We start from the raw sequence: 16,303 nt of genomic DNA, 5'->3' as shown, positions 1-16,303 counted from the left end.
ATTTCTAGTTTGCAAGGAAATCAGGTTTGTCCAGGATCTAGTTAGGAGAAGTTTAACTAGGAGGATATAACAAGGATTGCCTTCATCTCAAGGTAGCCTTTTAAAAACTGTAGCCAGGTAGAGGCAGGATCACCTAGTCTCCTAAACTTTACCAGACTACTACTACCCCAACCCAAAGAGGGACAGGTTAGGGACCAAAAAAACAAACAAGTTTTGGTGGGAGGGTTCTTAAAAGAAGTCAGGGCACCTGTTGGTTCAGGGTACAGTGCAGTGAGTTAGGTTTGTAAAAAACCCCACTCTCAGTTCAGGTTGTGTGAGACTGGCAAAGGTGAGTGACAGGCAGCAGAAGAGGGGCCCTGGGGGCAAGGCCAAGGAGAAGACTAGAGGGGTGGAGGGGAGGGGGAGGACCCAGGTCTCCCCCCCCCACCTGTGTGTGGGGCCACTCCACAGCCACCTTCCAGCACTCCGACCTCTGGCCAGAGTGTGATGCAGAAGAAGACCCGGATTGGGCCCTTCATTGAGGCTGCTGCTGGGGCGCCCTCAGCAGAGGTGCCAGTAGGTGCTGGCACTGAGCAGGGGTCTGCTGCTTGGGCAGTCTCTCCTCCAGCTGATGTCGCTCGGCCTCAGCAGCCAGAGGAGGGGCAGCAAGAGCAGCCTTCCTTGGAGATGAACTTTGGGGACAGTTTTCTGTCCAAAACGATCACCCCAAGGAGGGTGCAGAGTGTCGTGCAGGAGGTGGAGGAGAAGCTAGTTGAGCAGGACCAGCCCCCTTCTTCAGTTTCTTCAGGCACCAGCAGTCCTTCAGGGGATGACCAGGAGTGGTGGCCACATGGGGTGGAGGGGGAAGAGATGGAGACACACAAGGTGCCTACATCTCCGCCCACTTCCCCCCGGCGGCCAGCCCTTCCTGCCACCCCGAGACATGATGGCTCGGCAGACACCTCATGCTCCTCAAGGAGGTGGCCAGGACCAGGGCTTCGGCATCCATTCACCTCCGAAGTCTGGAAGCATTTCCAACTTATGGAGGATCCACGCTATGTGCAGTGCCAGCTGTGCAGGGCCCGGATCAGTCGTGGGCGGAACCCTGCCCATCTGACTCCGGGAGGAATGCGGAATCACCTGCGGAAGCACCATCCAGGGGTGCTTCTTAAGGGGGAGAAGCAGGCTGGTGCTGTGGTGCCCAAGCGGCCACCCAGCCAGGAGGTCCGTCCCATTGCGACTACCTCCGCTCTCCAGGAGCATTCTGTGGGAGCACAGGGACACCAGGCATCTCTGCCTGAGATGTTTGGTGGGGGACACCACCTGTGTGCCAAGAGGGGGGAATCAGGTATGGCAGGAGAGTGATCGCCTGGAACCTTGCCAGGACGATTGCCCATGGGCTTCCATTTTCAGTGATTGAGAATCCTGGGGTGCTAGGGTTGCTCGGAATACCTGGCGCCCTGGTACAAAGTTCCTGCGAGAACCACCATTAGCAGGACCATTGTGCCAGCTGTTTTCAGGGTGACCAGATCTGTGGTGAAGGAGCATTTGTCCCGTGCTGCCAGAGGGACTGTTCATTTCACCCTCAGATATCTGGAGCTCCCAACATGCGTTCGAGGGGTATCTCTCCCTGACTACGCATTGGTGGCAACCCAGAGAGCTGGGGGCAGTGCAGCGTGGGGATGGCAGCAGTAGCGGCAGGCAGGGTCAGGGCCGCTAGGCCGGCTATCGCTGGGCCTTACTGCACGCCGAAGCAGTCGACGCGCCGCACACGGCAGACACTCTCAGAGCCATCCTCTCACGGCAGTTAGAGGGTTGGGTAGGCGGCGGAGACGTCGCCATGGGCTTTGTGGTGACTGATGGTGGCTCCAACATCAAGGCGGCTGTCCAGCGTCAGGGCCTAAAACGCCTTCCTTGCGTGGCCCACCTTCTTCACCTCATGGTTAAGGACGCATTGGACCAGACGAAAAGCCAGGATCATCAGTATCTAGCCGCGACCCATGAACACCGATTTTCTGCTCCAGAAGTGTCGGCACATCACGGGTCACTTCTCACGCAGCCATATGGACTCGTATCGGCTGAGTGAGAAACAGACACTGACAGGCGTGCTAGGGCACTGTCTGATCGGTGACGTCAGCACACGCTGAAACTCCACCTGTGCCATGCTGGAGCGCATGGTGGAGCAGAGAGCAGCCCTGGATGCCTTTGTCTCTGAGGACGAGGGTCTTTCGGGATGAGAACCGTCTCACCCAAGAGGATTGGGTGGTCATTTCTCAGACTGTGGAGGTTCTTGGGCCCTTCAAGACCCACACAGAAATGCTCTCATCTGACACGGCGAGCATCGCACTGGTCGTCCCCATGGTCCAGATGGCCCGTGAGGACCTGGCCTCATTTCTAGTGCCAGCTCAAGGCCGTGCAGACGTTCTTCCAGCGGTGCGCGCCCTGGTTGTTAGGCTGCAGGAAGGGCTTGAGGCCTGCTTTCAGACTTTCACCCAGGATAAGGTCTACATGATGGCGACCATGTTAGACCCACACCTTAAGGGCACAGTCACTGAGCGGGCCAATGAGCTCGATCGCTGGCGAGACGAGCTCTCCCAGAAGGTCAAGCGTTCCAGAGTCAGGGCGGGCCCGAGTGCCGGTAGTTGAGGAGGAGGGGGGGTGGAAGCAGCTCATCTGCCACTTCCACTGCTGTTGTTCATCCCCAACCTCCCCAGCTAGGCAGTGTTTCCCACAAGACTCACGCCACGAAGAGTCCTGAGGTGACACTCATCGGGTGGGTCATTGGCCCCTCTAGGAGCGGTAGGGCACCAAGAGCAAAGACGGGTTGCTGTGATGGTGAGGGACTATCTTTTGGAGCCCCTCGAGCCGCAGGAAGCATCTCCTTTGGACTACTGGGTCACGAAGGAGGAGGTCTGGCCGGCCCTCTCCTCCGTGGCCATGGCGTTCCTCTCATGCCCGCCGATGAGCGTGCAGAGCGAGCGTGTCTTTTCGCATATGGGCGACATTGTCTGCCCACATCACAATTGCCTGCAACCCTGGACAGTTGAGCAGTTGGTCTTCCTGAAGGTCAACTTGCCTCTGTTCGGCTCCTCCGAACGTAGACTTTAAGAGTGAATGAAGTGAGCACCTACTTGTGCCTGCATCCTCTCTTGGCCCGCGCTTGGAAGGTGGTTGTAAAACGCTCCTCCACTAAAAATAGACTAGAGGCCAAAGACAGCCCAAAAACTCACCACAAATTGATTGGCAGTGCATCCCCCCCCCCTCATCCCTCCCCCAAACCAAAAGTGAATGCTGGTTTAAAAACTGCAAAGCGATCCAAAATTCCCCCAGTCCCCCATCCACACATGCCTAATAATACTGAAAGGGGCCATTGCAGCCCCCAACTGTAACCGACAGCGCCCACAGGCCCAGCCCGGATAACCCAGGTTTTTTTTCAGGGGAAGGAGGAAGAAAGAGGAAGGTGCCAGTGATGATGACAGGCAGCTAGCAGCCATACCAATGCTGAGGTCCCTCTAATGGGACAGTGATGCTGGTGTGTTGCTGAGCTGAGAGAAGGAATGGTTGCCTTCCTGTCACACAATCTGAGGCCCTCCCAGTGATCTTCCTCATTTGGGGGTGCAATTCTGACTAGCCTCCTCGTGGTGCACCTGGGTAATGCAAAACAGCCTGGACCAGCAACCATCCATCACTCAAGGTAAGTCAAAATGTGTCTTGCTTTGTGTCAGATACAGAATGATGTGGAGCTAGGTGTGGTGGTCCACCACTTCTCTTGTTTGAGAGTTGTGTTGTTTGGGGCAGGGCTGGAGAGCTGGCATCTGCAGATTGTGTGTTTTGTGGCAGGGAAGCTGGCACCTGGGTGAGAGACCCAGAGCCAGCATGCTTGCTGTGCTTGGCCAGCTCTCCCCGTGTTGTTTGGGGCAGGGCTAGAGAGCTGGCATCTGCAGATTGTGTGTTGTGGCAGGGAAGCTGGCACCTGGGTGAGAGACCCAAAGCCAGCATGCTTGTTGTGCTTGGTCAGCTCTCCCTGTGTTGTTTGGGGCAGGGCTGGAGAGCTGGTATCTGCAGATTGTGTGTTCTGTGGCAGGGAAGCTGGCACCTGGGTGAGAGACCCAGAGCCAGCATGCTTGTTGTGCTCGGCCAGCTCTCCCCGTGTTGTTTGGGGCAGGGCTGAAGAGCTGGCATCTGGGTTTGCTGCAGCCAGGTCTGCAGAGCAGACCTTGAGCAGATTGTGTTTTGTGTGGCAGTGACGTTGGCGACTGGGTTTATATTGGTTCCAGGCCTGCAGGGTTCATAGAGTAGATAGAGGGATGTAGTGCATTTGGGTCCTATAGAGATTCTCTGGTGTGAAGTTAGGTTTGGCTTTGGGTGCCCCAGGAATTGGACCCCCTGGTCCAATTTTTTTTTTTTTTTGGCCTTGTGGGTTTTGTGTGGGACAGTGCCCTGAAGCTGCACAGCAGTTTGGGGGGCTCTCCTCAAAACCTCCTGCTCCGCAGAGCCACTTTTCAGTGGTTCCCACGACAATTACAGTGAGGAAGTGGCTCTAATTGGTTTTTTCTCACCACTGGGAGCAGTGTTCCTTTTGGGGTGCCCACAGATGGGTGCAGTCTTTTTGGGCCAGGGGGGTTTCATGCTGGGAAGTCCCCTGAAGCTGCCCTGCAGTTTTGGGGCCTCTCCCTCAAACTCCCCTCTGGCCAGAGCCACTTTCCCCACAGCAATTATAGTGGAGGAAGTGGCTAATTGGGCTTTCCCCATCATTGTTGGCAATGGGCCTTTTGGGGAGCCCAAAGACAGGGACCCCCTGGCCCAATCTTTTTGGGACTTGGGGGTTTTGTAGGGGAGAGTCCCCTGCGGGTTCCCTGCAGTTTTTGGGGCTCTCCCTCAAACCCCCTGCCTCCCAGTAGCCTCTAATTATGCCCTATGTTGCCATTGATTTCAAAGGCCCATAGGGTATAATGGTGGAATAGGGGCACCCTCTTTGGGTGCCCCTGGAATGGGACCCCCTGGCCCAATCTTTTTGGGACTTCGGGGGTTTGTAGGGGAGAGTCCCCTGCAGGTCCCCTGCAAATTTGGGGGCTCTCCCTCAAACCCCCTCCCCTCCAGGCGGCTTCAAATATACCCTATTTGCCATTGATTTCAATGGCCCATAGGGTATAATGGGGCCGTATATTCGGAAATAGCCACGCATCTACCGTATATGCGGCTATTCTGAATACGGAATTCAGAAATATATGGAATTCTGTATCCACCACCCCCCCCCCCCCGTATATTTCCGAATCCATGTACTACCAATTTTTTTTTTTGCACATCCCTACTTTTCATCTCTCCCTCAAACCACTGTGACACATACCCACAGACTGGGTAGCAAGTCGCTTAGTGCTCTTTCTTGCAGAAGGGAAAAAAGATCAGAAAGAGGTAGGACACAAACCACCAAAAGTTTCAGAGGAAAACTCTGAAAGTTCCATTGAGAACTCAGATAGCAAAAATTAAGGTAAGACAGCATCAGCTTTCAATTTTCTCTCACGTACTAGGTATTTGCAATTTTATATGCTAAGTAATTTATAAATGATGCATTTTATGTTTGTTGCAGCAGTAATATTAGTTTAGGTTTGATAGGAAAATAAGTATTGCATATATTTCAATTTTTCCCAGAATTTCCATTTCCAAAAAATGGGTTTTCCCTCCATGGCTTCAAAATTTCCAGAAATTTTACACCTCTCACCTTAGATCTATCTAAAGACCAAAGTAAGTCACAATGAACCAGATGTAACACTGGCCCAGTAGTCATTTGGTCCGTAATAAACAATTTTTATTAGTAACATATGGTAGCAAAACTATCTCTACAACTTATGAAAACTTAAACTGAAAGAAAAAACTCTCCACCCCATATCTTACTTTCCCCCCTCCCCTCCCCCCGTTGCTTGACCCCCGCCAGTGTTATTTACTTAAAGGAAACAAATATTAAAGGTACACTTAACTATTAAAGAAAAAAAAAATGGCCCAGTAGTCATTTGGGAGGAGATGCTTTACAGAAGAGTGTGAGAAGGGAGGGGAGGGGAGACATTTAACCTTTCCCTGATGAATTTCCTAATGCAACCAGAGTCCCAGGCGCATGTTTTCTTCACAAACATGGGTCTAGAATCACAAAGAATTTTGCAATTCAGAAAGGGACATTAGGCTAATATTACATACAACTACACTGTAACATGCAGCCTAGTTCTTTGCTCTGATAAGTCTTAACAGTATAATGGTGCCAGCTGTCAATGATCCATGCAAATCATAACCTTTCAGCAGCAGGTGCATAAATCTAAATTTCCAGTTCCCCCTCCTCCGCAAAGTCAGAGGTGATTCTACATATATTACAAATTGATCCAGCTCCAAAATCAGCAAGGGAGGGGTGTTTCAAAAAAGTGGGATTTAAAGTGAATTAATAGTTAATGGATATCATAGACACGTGGGGAAGAAGGAAGAAAAGAACCACCCAAGGGGAAAAGGCATAATCTAGTTTTCTTCCTGCAGCAATTTTGCATCAATACCTTTTGGACTCCAAAGCTTAGCATATTCTGCCACATATTCCATGCTCTTGTCCCAAGAGACAATGCCTTTCAGCAGTGAAAGGTTAAAAATCACACATTGCAAGTTTCTAACCAAGACAGCTAGATTCAGGATGATTTCTATGCCTGGTGGCCTAACTACTGTCTCAGCAACAATTTAATAGGGGGTTGCAAGGCTGCTACCCTCCCCAATATAGTCACCACCACTCTGCGTTTCTCACTTGCCCATTCCCTGCCTGCCCCAATCCACCCACACACCCCAGGAGCTGAAGCAGCCCCATGTTGCTTCTCTCTCCATTCTTCAGGCACCTTTAAAGACTGGATGGAAATGTGTGTTGTTTTAAAAATGCTTGGGGAACATAGAGAGAAGGGAAATCAGCTGTTCTGAGATCAGTGGCAAAACATAACAGGGTGGAGACAAAGCAATGTCAAGGACACAGGCTGTCCCCCGCTCCCATCTGCTACCTGAGACTACTGCCTTCACCAATTCCATGTACTGCCTATTCATTTGCCAGCCAGGTACAAAGGTTCATTAACACAGTCTTGTCACCCAGTCTTCTCTTGCCTGTCAAACACAAGACAGCACTATGACTTCTCCTTTGCTTGGGAGAGGCCTTCTACAAGAGCAAAGCTAGAACTTTCCCATCAGAAACTGAGTCCTTTTGTTTACAGACTTTCACATGACCTTCTCCAAACCTCAGGCTGTCCCCATATTACCCCTCAGGCCAAGCATGGATATGGGCCTAAAACAGGAACCATGACGGTTCTCCAGTTCGTTTTGGCCTCTGTAAGCCTGGCTTGGAGTTCCTATCATTTCCCTAGTCGCTCATTCACTCAATCATCTCCCCAACGTTCCAAGCTTTCTAACTGAGCTACCCCCTCTACTTCATCCAAGCTGCTGTTCTCAAACTCTGGCTCACTGCCAGCTGTTGACTGACCAGCTGTCTGTAATAATTAACAACTCCAGTTGGCAGAATTAGACACCTTTTTGCCAGCCAACAAAAACATCTGGGGATGCATTTTCACCTCCCCCTGGGGAATGGGTTTGATAGGGAGAGAAGGGAGAAATACATTTTCCACTCTCTTCCTCCGGATTCCACCTTGAACTGTAGCACCTCTACTGTCCTCCAGCTCACAGCTCAACAGGGCATCCTGTTTTTTTTAGAGCCCCATGACTGGCAACTAGTCTAATCTTCAAAACAGCAGGTGCAAGTTAAAGAAGCACTACTTGACTGAGGAGTGATTCATTTAAGCATATTAAGAAGCTCGTTAGGATGCATTTAAAAACAAGTTGACTAGGTAAACTAACTTGACGGCAAGCTGTGTAGGCCCACATGAAGGCTGCAAAGGCAGCAGTGAGCCAGACGGGGAACATAACTGCATAACTGGAATTCAGATGTTGCTCAGACACCTCTGATCTGCTCGGTGCCATGCATGCTGCAGCTGTAAAAGGTTAGGGAGGAAAAGAACTACACAGCATGACGACCCTGTGCCTAAAACAGGGATGGTGGCTTGCAGAGATTTCATTGTCACTAGCACAGGATGCCAGTCTGTTATGCTCGAGAACTCTTGGAACAAGCCCAGGGAGTACACCTGGTTGGGACAAAAGCCCAGTCCTCTCAGAACCAGCCTGAAAAACACAGTCATCTTGACTAAAGAGCTCCATGCCAGCTTCAGTCACAAGCATGTAGAAAAGAGCATCCAGAGCCCATGTTAAACGGACTGTGGGCAATAGGAGTAAGTTATACAGAAATAAGAGAAGTGAAATAAAGTCACGTCTGTCACTGTTGGCAAGCAAAAGGTAGGCCAGTAGTATATATGAGGCAAGAGAGTGCAGAGCTTCGCAGCGCCTAAAAAAAACAGACTTTCCTCACACACTATGCAGCATACAGTCTTGTAAATAAAAACAAAACCAAAGAAAAACCCCTGTGAAAATGCGGGGATGGTATCTGTGAAAAGGTTACGCACCAAAGTGTTGTCTGGGACAAGTCTTCCAGTAGCTTCTAGTCACCATTTTTCTATTGCCCCCCTCTACTCCCAATCCTCTCCAGCATATCCTGATTGTCCACCAGCACCTCCAAAGCCACAATCAGAACATCCAAACATGCTGGACTAGATGGTAACTTAGATGGTAACAACTTACCACAAAACTGAATTATTGGTGGTCTCCCACCCCCGACCCCTGCTTAGAGAAGGATGGATGTTCTTTATTAAGCAATGCATCACTGCCTGGCCAAAGAATCCTGGTCCACCTAGACAACCAGTTGGCCTCACATTCTTTACCCAATGGGCATATTTGGGGGGTTTTTTTGCCATCTGCCCTCTTGGCCTGCCAGCATCAAGCGTCAGTAAGCCCCCATTTTTGACTGGAAGTAGCTGACACTTGCTCAGGGTAGCTAATCTAACAGATCATCATAACAGCAAAAAATCTTCTTTGCTGAAAGGAAGGATTTTGCTCAGCCCGCATTTAAAACAACAAACACTACTTGACAAATGTGCTTTTTCCCATTGAAATCCCAGTCTTCAATTCATTCTTCTTGCTAGACAGCACAGAGTTCTGAGTTAGAACTTATTTCTGGGCTTAATGGATTGTATTACTAAGCTGTTCATTGCCTGCAGGCTACATCTAGCCTGATCCACTTTGTTTATTCCTTCTCTTGATATACTATATCTGGACAACATAGATTAATTTACTAGAAGGTGAAGAGTGAAAGAAAGAATGTGTGTAAGAAAGAGACACAGATGCTAGTCAGTTTTGAATGTTGCATCCCTCTGCAGATTCCCTATTTCCTGTTCCTTTGCAACATCCTGTCACCCAAACAGTCTTTGTGTTGTCTCTGCCCTAAAAAGGTAAAGTTAACTCCCTATACAAGCACCAGTTGTTTCTGACTCTGGGGTGATGTTGCTTTCACAACGTTTTAATGGCAGACTTTTTTACGGGGTGGTTTGCCATTGCCTTCCCCAGTCAATTACACTTTACCCCCAGCAAGCTGGGTACTCATTTACCAACCTCGGAAGTATGGAAAGCTGAGTCAACCATGAACTGACTACCTGAACCCAACTTCCACTGGGATCAAACTCAGGTCATGAGCAGAGCTTGGACTTCAGTACTGCGGCTTTACCACTCTGTGCCCTGCCCTGGAGGTGTATAAATGGATAGCAACTTGCACACCTCCACAAGTAGTGGTGGTCAAAGTATACAAAGATTGCTTTCTGGACATGATACTGTTGCACTAGAAAAGAAAATGTGTGGAATTTGAGAATCCTGCATCACAATGTCCAAAGCCCTTCTAAACTAATTTAAAATATAGATGTCTGTGAAAACATGAAAGTCTGCCTTAGGACATGAGGCCAGTCTCAGTAACTCTGGATTCCTTCCAACCCTGTGAATTCTACGACACATCATGACCCAGAGGAACCACTATGCATCAGTAACACTGAAACAACCACAATATTTCCATGCCAATTAAAAACCCACCTTTTTTTCTCTTTGATCACTGATGAATGAGAACCATACTTGGCTAAAGTATGGGCTAAAGATAATACCAAAGAAATACCCCCTTTATTTTAGCAATTTAAAAAAAAAAATCACATGAGGAAAAATAAAATCAAAAGACTGAAATCAGCCTTGGTGAATTGGAGTTGAGCAACAGTCTTTGAATTTTTTTAAAAAACAGGGCTTTAAACAAATTCAGTTTTTGCAATGAATAATCTAGTCCTGTAACAAAACTTTGTGTGCGTGTGTTACAGTTGTTATTTTGGGTCAGAACCCAAAAGGCAAGGGTCAGCAGCAGAACCCCCCTGAGTCAAGGAGGATGCTTTGTTTTAGCCAAACTTGACAGGTCGAAACAGACAGCTTTTTCAGCTGCCTGTATTTTATAAGCTGGAAAAGTTTGAACATACTGGCCTGAAGTCTGGAGGCAGTTATTTAATGCACTTCTGTGGCTGCTAGAGATAAAAGTGTGGATATTCCAAGATTGTGCACACTAAAACATGTGCCTATATGTACACACACAGAAGCACACACATCCTTGAGGCCGTAAATTCTGGTCAGAGCAATGGACTGCAATGCCTCCTTTCCATGTGAAAACAGGAGGGTTAACTGGGTTTCTTGGCTATGGGGGAAATAACGAGGTTCCTAGGTTCTATTGCTGGAGACAGGGCTTAATTTAAATCAGTACCAACCTGTGAACAAAGGGCATTCTTGTGGAGTTTCTTGTAAATAAGAGCTGGGCAGATAAAACAGATGAGACTTCCCATCGTTGCACCTGTTAGGCCCAAAATGGTCTCCACTGGTAAAGAAGAGAAAGAACAAACAACAAATAATAAGCAATGGCCCAAGTAAAAACAGAAACTGTAGTGTGAGATAATGGAGTAGTTTGTAGTGGCATTAGTAATACCAGCTCAGGGTCACTTTACTTGGATTCAAGAATCACAACCAGTATTGTAAAGAAGGTGCTTTTATTGACTTTTCATCAAAACATATGTGCAGATTGTAATTTGTTTTAGCTATTGTAACACCACAACCACAATATCATTATTATAGATGACATAACTTAAGGGAACAAAAATACTCCCCTGATTTCATACTCTCATTCACATATGCTCTAAATATGAATCCAAGAATAGTGCCTCTTCTGGATTTCCTAACAAGGCAAAGGACTTAAAACCTTTACTGGTACTCTGTATTAAGAAATGGCCCTGTTACAGATGAGGACCATGAGGAAAGAAGGTTAATCACAAGAACATATCTTGCATGAGAAATCACTCTGCAATGAATTCATCCAGCTAGCTGCTCACACTAGAACCTGCCCTTCCTTCACCATTCCACTAATCTTGAATTCCTTAAACATGAATTCAGCTCTCTACCATGAACCAGCACCAATCCTTCTGGGTCTCAGGCCCGCCCACTCATCCCATTCCCATGACCATACAATGGTAATAGTCATGACCTGACCAACAAAGCACCTGTGAGAATGGAATTGAAAACAAGAGGCCAAATAAGCATTTCAGACCATTTGTGACAGCCAGCACTATATATACCAAAATGGCTGCAGGTAGCTGAGAGAAGAGAATGGTTAAATCTAGTACTGATTAAGCAATCTATCTCTGTCCAGAGGACTGCAGGCCACAAGATAGGGAGGGATGGTGGCTCAGTGGTAGAGCATCTGCTTGGGAAGCAGAAGGTCCCAGGTTCAATCCCCGGCATCTCCAAAAAAGGGTCCAGGTAAATAGGTGTGAAAAACCTCAGCTTGAGACCCTGGAGAGCTGCTGCCAGTCTGAGAAGACAATACTGACTTTGATGGACCAAGGGTCTGATTCAGTATAAGGCAGCTTCATATGTTCATATGTTCACGATAGTTCACCCAAATAAGACTACCAGCAAGGTACAAGATCAGCCTAGTCCACTTCCGTGAAATTGATCTCCCTCCCCTATCTTTCTCTTCAATGTCCTGCCCTCTCCTGTGGACAGGACTTGTCTTTATGGATGAAAGTTGCTTTGGGAGATATTATAACACATAAATTCAAACCAAACTAAAATACTATTATTTCAAAGCAAAATGCCATAAATTCTGAAAAGAGCAAGAATTCAACAGAATTATGTGGAAATGAAAACACAGAGTGGGTCACTCAAAATTGTGATGTGTATATAAAGAGCTGTTCAGAAATATAATAATTCCAAGCGCATGCAATGTATGTACACATACAACTCCTCTGATGCAAAGCTTAAAAAAAAACAGCATATATATACACACACACAGTTAAGCTTATTCTAACACATGCTGCCATATGACACCCACAGTCATCAACTTAAGAGGTGGTAACTAGCAGCATGCTATTTATCCACACCCACACACCGTAAGGCACGTTCGGAGGCAGTTAACAAATAACATTTACAAAATCCATAACTACTTCTGCTAGACGGTATTTTGAACAAAGAAAAGAAAAAGCTACACCACAAAAATGGTTGGAGTTTCTTCTCCATATTATGTCACAAACAGGAATGCCCCATGATCCTTCCATCCAAGCATCAAGCAAAGATAATGAAGGAAAGGCCTACTGAGAGACACTCTATAGCCGCTTCAGAATGTCAGAACTCCTATCCACTGGAGAGTAGCTCATGCTCAAGAACCTTTAAGAAGAGCTTTGGGTGGCATTTCAGCAGCTAAAAACCAACTAATATGGCATGAGCATTTCTAAACTGTTAAGCTCCAACCCCTGCAGGCCAGAGCATGCACTCCAGCATCCTTTCTTCAGCAGGCCCATAAGTTGGGCCTCAGTTTAGGGAGAGAACAAAGGGGCAGCATCTCCCTGAGCCATATCTCTCCAATCTCATACCAGACCTTTAGCTACAAAGGCATGGCCTGCCCTTACTCCTTGGCTCTCTCTTGACTGGCTTAATAAAAGACTGTCTGACCCTGGACTCCCCCAGTGCCCTCTCCTCAGGGACAGGCCCATGGTGATTGAAGGGAATTTGGGCCGAAGGCCTCCCTGGCTAGGCCCCTCCCCTCTCCTGCCCTGCCCTCCCTTCCAAGCCTTTTTAAAGAGGCTGCTCTGCCAGCCTATGCAGGCCCAGGACAGCCAAGCTGCTACCGGTCTCTTCCTCTGGCCTGTTCCCAGCGCAGGCTGTTGCCTGAACCCTGTCTCCCTTCTGAAGTGCATGCCAGGCTCTGAGGCCGCTACAGGCATTCTCCTAGGTGTGGCCCCACCCTTTCTCTACAGATCCTGGTTGGGCTGCCTGAGTCCCTTCTGAAGCAGGTCAGTGTGAGGGCAGAGCAAAACACAAGCATATTTCAGAACAGAAAATATAATTATTTTTGTACTTATTTGTGTCCTGGTGTGTTTTTGCCTGAATGCATGGCAACCAATCAGATGACCTTAAGATTAGAAGAAAATATATAACTAAAGAACAAAGTTTTACTTACCATTTGGGATCATGATGCCTCCAAGCATGGTTCCAAAGACAACAGCGAGTGTCAGTGCTTTAAATCGCAGAGGTGGCATATAACCTCCTGCAGCAAATGTCCCATCTTTCTGCTATTTAGGGAAAAAAGGCTAATGAACCAAACAATTCTTCAAATTTCTCAATTTTCTTTATACCTGTTATATTTAATTTAAGCTCCTTCTCTGCTTTATTGGTGTTGTCGCACCACTGTTTTAATTTTTGAGTAAATTAATTTTTTTTTTAAATCTTAAAATTAAAGAAGTAGAGAAATACAATTCTCCACCCTACCCTAGGGTGGCCAGACCGTCCCGGTCTCCCGGGACTTTCCCGGTTCTGGCCCCCAATTCCCGGCTCCCGGCCTGGGTATACCGGGACCATTAAGAGGTCCCGGTTTAGCCAGCCAGAGAGCCGGGGGCCGCGCGCCCGGGCGGGGAAGGCGGCGAGGGAGGGAGGGAGCGACCCTGCGCGTGCGCAGATCGCTCTGCGCACGCGCAGGGACGCTCCCTCCCTCCCTCGCCGCTTTCCCCGCCCGCCCACGGGGCCCGGCGGTGGCGGCGGAGGCCCGGGAGGGCGTCGGAAAGGCCCGCGGGGGTCGCTGGAGGCCCTCCAGCGACCCCCGCGGGCCTTCCCGAGGCTTCCCCGGCCTCGCAACCCCCACCCCCCGTCCTTACCTGCCCGGGAAGGCGTCGGAAAGGCCCGCGGGGGTCGCTGGAGGCCCTCCAGCGACCCCCGCGGGCCTTTCCGACGCCCTCCCGGGCCTTGCAACCCCCACCCCCCGTCCTTACCTGCCCGGGAAGGCGTCGGAAAGGCCCGCGGGGGTCGCTGGAGGCCCTCCAGCGACCCCCGCGGGCCTTCCCGAGGCTTCCCCGGCCTCGCAACCCCCACCCCCCGTCCTTACCTGCCCGGGAAGGCGTCGGAAAGGCCCGCGGGGGTCGCTGGAGGCCCTCCAGCGACCCCCGCGGGCCTTTCCGACGCCCTCCCGGGCCTTGCAACCCCCACCCCCCGTCCTTACCTGCCCGGGAAGGCGTCGGAAAGGCCCGCGGGGGTCGCTGGAGGCCCTCCAGCGACCCCCGCGGGCCTTCCCGAGGCTTCCCGGGCCTCGCAACCCCCACCCCCCGTCCTTACCTGCCCAGGAAGGCGTCGGAAAGGCCCGCGGGGGTCGCTGGAGGCCCTCCAGCGACCCCCGCGGGCCTTCCCGAGGCTTCCCCGGCCTCGCAACCCCCACCCCCCGTCCTTACCTGCCCGGGAAGGCGTCGGAAAGGCCCGCGGGGGTCGCTGGAGGCCCTCCAGCGACCCCCGCGGGCCTTTCCGACGCCCTCCCGGGCCTTGCAACCCCCACCCCCCGTCCTTACCTGCCCGGGAAGGCGTCGGAAAGGCCCGCGGGGGTCGCTGGAGGCCCTCCAGCGACCCCCGCGGGCCTTCCCGAGGCTTCCCCGGCCTCGCAACCCCCACCCCCCGTCCTTACCTGCCCGGGAAGGCGTCGGAAAGGCCCGCGGGGGTCGCTGGAGGCCCTCCAGCGACCCCCGCGGGCCTTTCCGACGCCCTCCCGGGCCTTGCAACCCCCACCCCCCGTCCTTACCTGCCCGGGAAGGCGTCGGAAAGGCCCGCGGGGGTCGCTGGAGGCCCTCCAGCGACCCCCGCGGGCCTTCCCGAGGCTTCCCGGGCCTCGCAACCCCCACCCCCCGTCCTTACCTGCCCAGGAAGGCGTCGGAAAGGCCCGCGGGGGTCGCTGGAGGCCCTCCAGCGACCCCCGCGGGCCTTTCCGACGCCCTCCCGAGCCTCGCAACCCCCACCCCCCGTCCTTACCTGCCCGGGAAGGCGTCGGAAAGGCCCGCGGGGGTCGCTGGAGGCCCTCCAGCGACCCCCGCGGGCCTTCCCGAGGCTTCCCCGGCCTCGCAACCCCCACCCCCCGTCCTTACCTGCCCGGGAAGGCGTTGGAAAGGCCCGCGGGGGTCGCTGGAGGCCCTCCAGCGACCCCCGCGGGCCTTCCCGAGGCTTCCCGGGCCTCGCAACCCCCACCCCCCGTCCTTACCTGCCCGGGAAGGCGTCGGAAAGGCCCGCGGGGGTCGCTGGAGGCCCTCCAGCGACCCCCGCGGGCCTTTCCGACGCCCTCCCGGGCCTCGCAACCCCCACCCCCCGTCCTTACCTGCCCGGGAAGGCGTCGGAAAGGCCCGCGGGGGTCGCTGGAGGCCCTCCAGCGACCCCCGCGGGCCTTCCCGAGGCTTCCCCGGCCTCGCAACCCCCACCCCCCGTCCTTACCTGCCCGGGAAGGCGTCGGAAAGGCCCGCGGGGGTCGCTGGAGGCCCTCCAGCGACCCCCGCGGGCCTTTCCGACGCCCTCCCGGGCCTTGCAACCCCCACCCCCCGTCCTTACCTGCCCGGGAAGGCGTCGGAAAGGCCCGCGGGGGTCGCTGGAGGCCCTCCAGCGACCCCCGCGGGCCTTCCCGAGGCTTCCCGGGCCTCGCAACCCCCACCCCCCGTCCTTACCTGCCCAGGAAGGCGTCGGAAAGGCCCGCGGGGGTCGCTGGAGGCCCTCCAGCGACCCCCGCGGGCCTTCCCGAGGCTTCCCCGGCCTCGCAACCCCCACCCCCCGTCCTTACCTGCCCGGGAAGGCGTCGGAAAGGCCCGCGGGGGTCGCTGGAGGCCCTCCAGCGACCCCCGCGGGCCTTTCCGACGCCCTCCCGGGCCTTGCAACCCCCACCCCCCGTCCTTACCTGCCCGGGAAGGCGTCGGAAAGGCCCGCGGGGGTCGCTGGAGGCCCTCCAGCGACCCCCGCGGGCCTTCCCGAGGCTTCCCCGGCCTCGCAACCCCCACCCCCCGTCCTTACC

At 52.2% G+C, this 16,303-nt stretch overlaps 1 protein-coding gene across 2 annotated transcripts in view; it reads right to left on the bottom strand.

The window, feature by feature from the left end:
* Positions 1–16,303, bottom strand: part of SLC38A10 (solute carrier family 38 member 10) — a 97,346-nt gene that overhangs the window by 35,366 nt on the left and 45,677 nt on the right. For both annotated transcript variants that reach the window (XM_060252836.1, XM_060252837.1), the window contains exons 9-10: positions 13,457–13,568; positions 10,716–10,822 (exon numbers count right to left, since the gene is read on the bottom strand). In XM_060252836.1, the coding sequence (XP_060108819.1) occupies positions 10,716–10,822; positions 13,457–13,568 (219 nt within the window). The remainder of the gene's footprint in view (positions 1–10,715; positions 10,823–13,456; positions 13,569–16,303) is intronic.

The sequence above is a fragment of the Heteronotia binoei genome, chromosome 13 (genome assembly GCF_032191835.1).
Source record: "Heteronotia binoei isolate CCM8104 ecotype False Entrance Well chromosome 13, APGP_CSIRO_Hbin_v1, whole genome shotgun sequence".
NCBI lineage: Eukaryota > Metazoa > Chordata > Lepidosauria > Squamata > Gekkonidae > Heteronotia > Heteronotia binoei.
The sequence above is the reverse complement of the archived record's forward strand: the minus strand, read 5'-3'. Positions and strand labels throughout refer to the sequence as shown.